At 41.9% G+C, this 6,631-nt stretch overlaps 1 protein-coding gene across 1 annotated transcript; it reads right to left on the bottom strand.

Moving 5' to 3' along the window:
* Positions 1 to 2,738: 2,738 nt before the first annotated feature.
* LOC147628796 (pentatricopeptide repeat-containing protein At4g13650-like) lies at positions 2,739 to 6,350 on the bottom strand. Its single transcript, XM_086814048.1, has one exon. It carries the CDS (start codon positions 5,766 to 5,768, stop codon positions 3,150 to 3,152), a length of 2,619 nt encoding a protein of 872 aa, XP_086670174.1. The 5' UTR covers positions 5,769 to 6,350; the 3' UTR covers positions 2,739 to 3,149.
* Between the last annotated feature and the right edge of the window lie 281 nt (positions 6,351 to 6,631).

Raw genomic sequence — 6,631 nt, 5'->3', positions numbered from 1 at the left:
ATCATGAAATAAATTCCTATAAAAAACCATATCAAAATAATATTCATAAAGACATGACAAATAAAACATTGTAAACATATATAACAGTAGAGAAAACCAAATAATATTCATAAACAAATGTTCATACCTTAAGGCCTACACACGTCTCTTCCATGCACCTCCTTGCATTGCTAGAATTCCAATGGGAAGCAATTGTCACTTTCTTTTTTTGTATCCCATTGGAGTGCATTTTACTTAACACAACTTAGATTTCACCTTTTTATTCTCTTCTTAAATCTTTTTTTATCTTCCTTTGATACTTTCATAGTCTTGCAAACTAACAAATTGCTCGCAAGAGCTACATGGACAAACATTGATGGCTTGCTTGATGTTTAAACCTTTACATGTTGCATACCCCTCATCAACATGAATGTGAATATTAGCCTTTACTCTTGCAATTCATGATATTTGCAAGTGGTTCCATGCTACTAATTTAAGTAATCAAATAAATGAAAAATAACTAGAACTTAAACACTACAACAAAGGACATGAATGAGGAATAGATTATAAATTAAAAATAGAGGAATGTAAAGAAAATGAAGAATTTTGTCATTTCAAAAGGACATCAAAAGAAGTTGTGGAAAAACATGAGTTGCTAGAATACATAATGAGTGGTAGAAATCTTGTAATGGTGTGATTTAGATGGTTCAAATTAGGATTATGAGATTAAACAATGGAATGTTATGTTTTGTATTGGTTTTTTAGATGTTTTGGATCTTGTAGATTGAAAAGGGAGAAAAAATTGAAGTTGTAAAAGATTTGAGCATCTGGTGTGGATTTAGAGGTGAAAATTGTGATCTTGGTTTATACATAAGTATTTGGGAGATTTGTAGATGACGTGCTACTTTTTGGTGGGAATTTTTTTTCAAAAAAATGGTTACTTTTTGGGTGCCCTGATGAGGTGGCATAGAGGATGGAACCTAATGGTCACCATCAATTATGAAAATAGTCACACCAAAAAATATGTATATATACCTCAACAGCTATCGACATCGATTGTGTGTGTGCGTGAAAATAGGTGCATATGTTGGATACTCTCAATGGTACTATGCACATTGACAATCCCTACCTAAGTGACTAGTGCCTTAATAGTAGGTAGGGTATAATTTGTGGGTCTAAAGAAGTAACTACACATAGGGTTGGTGGAGGTCACTCCCCTAGTTGTGTGGAGACAACCTTGACTAGCACCACTACCGAGCCGATGGATGGTGTAGTCAAACTTACTCCCCCCCAAGATAAACTTTACATATAATTAGTGGGTCTAAATAAGTAATTACACACATAGGGATGGTGGAGGCCACTCCCCTAGTCATGGAGAAAACCTCAGCCAAGCACCCACTGCCAGGCTGATGGTGGTGTAGTCTACTTGCTCCCCCAAGACAAACTCTGAATATAATTGCTTTGCAAACATTAGGATGGATATGGACTTAAAAAGGACATCATAATGAATGGATTAAGGGTTTTAAAAAAGAGATTAGTGTAGATATGGATCCATGAAGAGAGCTTTAACTCAAGACAATCCTGTCTCCCTAGTCCCTAATTTTCCAATGGACCGAGGTATCCCACAATTGATGCCAATAACCATTGAGGTGTTTATACATATTCATTCCTTCTATTAGGTTTTTCATATCTATCTATGTTTTTCTATTTTTATGTTTACATCTTTATATCTACTTTTCTATATTTTTTAAATTAATGATGGTTCATTTTTGTTTATGTAGGGTTACACATATACAAGTAAGAGACTCACTTAGGATCGGGAGGTGAGAGAAAAGATAAAGCATCTTAGAGAGCACAACACTGTAGATGTTAGAGGACAAAGCCACTACAAAGGCATGTTGATTGAGAGATTTTGAAAATGCACATAAATATAGGTTTTTTCAATCTTGTCATGCTTGAACGATGTCGCTTGATGCAAACTTTACAAGTATGTGGGGGATATCCATCTTCACATACTTGAAAAGTTCAGCCACACATCGTTCGAGTGAGATATGGTGCTCCATCTCACATTTTTTATGCATGGATTTTAAGATAGGTTAAGGCACTAAATTTAATTATAGATCTTTTAATTATAAAGAGAGATATCTACCAAGTGTAGAAAATGTGAGATGGAGCACCATATCTCATTGGAATGACATCCAATAGTGACCAAAATTTACTTGTGCATGGAGAGGTGTACCACTAATACACTTGAAAAGTTAAGTCATGATCGAATGTCCTTCAGGTATGAGGAGATCAAGAAAACCCATATACATTTAGGCCCTCTTGGAGATACCTGCATAGAAAACATGAGATGGAGCACCATATTTTTCCTTGAAGAAAATTTGATGGCGACTAAAATTTGTAAGTGTGTGGAGAGAGGTACCCTAAACATACTTGCAAGTGTGTGGAGAGAGGCACCCTAAATATATTTGCAAAGTTTTGTCTCTCCTAGACATCATTTGGTGATGGGATTTGTAAAACCCATATTTTGTGCATTTGGGTACACTTGGAGAAAACCCACATAGAAAACGTGAGATGGAGCACCATATCTTACCTGAACGACTTTGATGTTGAGACCAAACTTTGGAAGTATATAGAGAGGGATACCCTACACACACTTACAAAGTTTAGTATCGCCATTATACGTTGTTTAGGTATGACAAGATTGGGAAAACACAAATTTTGTGCCTTTTTTCCCTCTTGGAGAAACCCACATATAAAACCCTTTTCTTTTTGCATTTGGGCCCTCTTGAAGAAAACCACAGAGAAAATGTGAGATGGATCACTATATCTCACCTGAACGACGTCTAGAGGTGACTAAACTTTGCAAGACATACTTGAAAAGTTTGGTCACCAGGATATCGTTCGAAAATGACAAGATTGACAAAACCCATATTTTTTGTGTAATTGGGCTCTCTAAGAGAAACCCGCCTTGGCTGCGTAAATTAAGGCACACAGAATAGCAACTTCTCACCGTTCCTACATAACTAAGCACAATGCATCTTTCTTTTCATCATTGGAAATATCCCGTGGCACCCAAGTGCAACCCTGAGAGATACTTCCTTCAGCTTTTTGACTTAAAAGGTCTCCTGGCTCTGCAATAATGTTTTTGCTTTGGCAATGGTCTTTTAACCCCAATCCAAAAGCTCCACGGGCTCATGGATGTCCATCCACCAACTATGACCTGACTTCTTCCACGCTCGATTTCCTACTCTCATCGCCTCAACCTTGTCTGCTTCCTCCAACATGGCGGCATCTGCATAGATGTTAGACATACATATATACGCTGCTGAGTCTTTTTCATCCAATCCCACTGCATGTTCAAACGCGTGTCTTCCAAGCTCCACATTGCCCCACTTTCGACAAGCCCCCAACACAATAAGCCACACTGCCATATCGGGTTGAAGCGGCATCTTCTTGATCATTCCTACTGCCTTGTCTATAAGGCCTGCACGGCCAAGGAGATCAGCCATGCAAGTGTAATGCTTAAGAGTTGGGATAAGACCATAGTTGTTGCTAATGGCCTCAAAGTACATCTGGCCCTTAGCAACTAGGCCTGCATGACTGCACGCATTAAGAACACTCACAAACGTGACCAGATCTGGCTTTATACCTTCTCTTAACATTCTATCAAAGACATACATAACATTTTCACTCTCTCCAAGCTGCGCATAGCCTGCGATTAGCACATTCCACAAGACAACTTCTTGGACTGGAAGCTTGTCAAACACTTCTTGCGCTTCTGAAAGTGACCCACAATTAGCATACATATTGACCAACATGTTGCCAACAAGGGGGTCTCTTTCCAACCCTTTTTTGGCAATCTCAATATGCATTTCTTGGCCCTTGACCGTGGCTCCAATGCTGCCACAAGCTTTCAAGCTGCAGACAAATGTGACAGGATTGAGTGAAATGCTCTCGTGTTGCATCTCTTCCAAACAGTAGAGTGCCTCCTCACCACACCCCTGTTCGGTATATCCTGCAATAAGTGAAGACCATGAGACCACATCTCGAACTGAAAGCTTGTCAAACACTTCTTGTGCTTCTTCAAGCAAGCCACATTTACCATACATATCAATCAAGACGTTGCCAACAAGGAGCTCTCTTTCCAACCCTTTTCTGGCAATCTCAGCATGTATCTCTTGGTGCTTGTTAGTGGCTCCTATGCTGCCACAAGCTTTCAAGCTGCAAACAAGTGTGACAGCACCCGGAGAGATGCCCTCATTTTGCATCTGTTTGAAACAGTTAAGTGCTTTCTCACCATGCCCATGTTTGGCGTATCCAGCAATTAGTGCATTCCACGAGACTATTGTTCGGACTGGAAGCTTGTCAAACACTTCCCATGCTTCTCCAAGCGAGCCACATTTAGCATACATATCAACCAAGGTGCTTCCAACAAGGAGCTCTCTTTCCAGCCCTTTTCTGGTAATCTCAACGTGTATTTTTTGTCCCTTGAATGTGGCCTCTATACTACCACATGCTTTCAAGATGCAAACAAACGTGACTGAACTCGGAGAGACGCCCTCCTGTTGCATCTGTTCAAAACAGTAGAGTGCCTCCTCACCACACCCATATTCGGCATATCCTGCTAAAAGTGCATTCCATAAGACCACATCTTGAACTGGAAGCTTCTCAAACACTTCCTCTGCTGTTGCAAGTGACCCACATTTAGCATACATATCAACTAAGGTGTTGCCAATGAGGGACTGTCTTTCCAAACCTGTTCTGACAATCTTAGCATGTATCTCTCGGCCCTTGTCTATGGTGCCTAAGATCACACAAGCTTTTAGGCTGCCAAGAAATGTAACATAATCTGGGGAGATGCCCTCCTGTTGCATCTGTTCGAAAGAGGAGAGTGCCTCTTCACCATGCCCCTGTTCAGCATACCCTGTAATTAGCGCATTCCATGAGACCACGTCTCGAACTAAAATCTTGTCAAACACTTCCAGTGCTGTTGCAAGCCAGCCACATTTGGCATAGATATCAACCAAGCTGTTGCCAATGGTGAGCTCTCTTTCCAACCCTTTTCTAGCAATTTCAGCATGTATTTCTTGGCCCTTGACTGTGGCCATAATGCTGCCACAAGCTGTTAAGCTGCAAACAAGTGTGACAGCATTCGATGAGACACCCTCAAGTTGCATATGTTCGAAACAGTGGAGTGCCTCCTCAGCACACCCATGTTCAGCATATCCTGCAATCATTGCATTCCACATGACCACGTCTCGAATGGGGAGCTTGTCAAACACTTCCTGTGCTCTTGCAAGCGAGCCACATTTGGCAAACATATGTACCAAGGAACTGCCGACAAAAACATCTCTTTCCAACAAACCCATTCCAGAAATCTCAGCATGTAATTCGCAACCCCTTTCCAAATCTTTTAGCATAGCACAAGCCTTTAATAAGGCCACAAAAGCACGCCCACTAGGATGTAAGGAATCATTCTCATGCATTTTCTGGTACACAGAAAAAGCATGCTGTGACTCCCCACATTTAACATAGCCCATGATGAGCGAATTCCACGAAAATGCATCCCGACACACTAGCCTGTCAAAAACCTGCCGGGCATGACACATGCTTCCAGCTTCCACCAGCATTGAGATGAGATGGTTCCCTACTGATGGATGGGCTTCCAGCCCATTTTGGCACATATAGGCATGCAAGTGCAACGCCTGCACACTGTTTCTCTTGTTTCTGCACTTGTGCAAGATGGATGTAAAGTCCTCAACGGATGGTTGCAGGGATGGCATCCCTTCTTCTAGTTCCTCCTCTATGCTTCGCACCTCCCAACGCAAGGCTCCATCACACCTGGATTATGACCAACATACATGCCTCATGGCCATTACGGCAATCACGCATGGCTCTTCGAGTTTCAGCATGTCTTGAAACCAGCTTGAATTGTAGCAGCTGTCCATTCATAACGACTCTGTGCCGGAAATCTGGAGCCCTTGGGTTCCTCTGTGACACGCGAAGGGAAACCACTTCAGCAGAGGCGATCCCAGCGATACAGCTTTCTCTGAAAAGATGACATCGAGTTGTACTCACTTTGCTGTCCCTCCAGCAGTTGCGATCCCTCCATAGGCGCTCGTGAGGTGCCTTGCTGCCACGAGCCATGCCCGAAGCTGGCTGAAGGAAAGGAAGGAACGGGACCTCAGCGCTCATGAGTCAGTCTGATTACACACGACCCTGATTAGGACTTCACAAAAAAGATGAAGATGTCGCCTGTATTAAATAGGCTAGGTTCTTAGAAGTTGCAACTTGGCACTATCTAACATCTTAGAGCTAAACAGACCAGTTAATACCTTTAGCTCAGCTACACAAAAGCTTCTACCTTCCATTTTAGACATTGCATATGCGGGCATCTTATATTAGCTTTGGACAAATACTAGCTGATTTCTGGCTATCCAAAGTTGTTGCAGCATGGTATGTCTAATCCACGGCCATATGCTTGCTAGGGTCGAGTTGAGGAGCTTGATGTCACCCAGCAGTGCATGTTTCCAAGTGAACTGATGTTGTGTGCCTCGGCTTTCCAACCACCTTCGCACTCCTCTCCATAGGGTCTGGGCATTGGGGCAAGCCCAGAAAACATGAAAGGCGTCCTCCCTGTGAGTAC

The sequence above is a fragment of the Cibotium barometz genome, chromosome 19, assembly GCF_041138505.1.
Source record: "Cibotium barometz isolate CiBa-2024 chromosome 19, ASM4113850v1, whole genome shotgun sequence".
Taxonomy (NCBI): domain Eukaryota; kingdom Viridiplantae; phylum Streptophyta; class Polypodiopsida; order Cyatheales; family Cibotiaceae; genus Cibotium; species Cibotium barometz.
This window is presented reverse-complemented; position numbering and strand designations above follow the sequence as displayed.

Excerpts from the sequence above, each read along its gene's own strand:
- LOC147628796 (XM_086814048.1), bottom strand. The coding sequence starts at position 5,768 with ATGCCATCCCTGCAACCATCCGTTGAGGACTTTACATCCATCTTGCAC.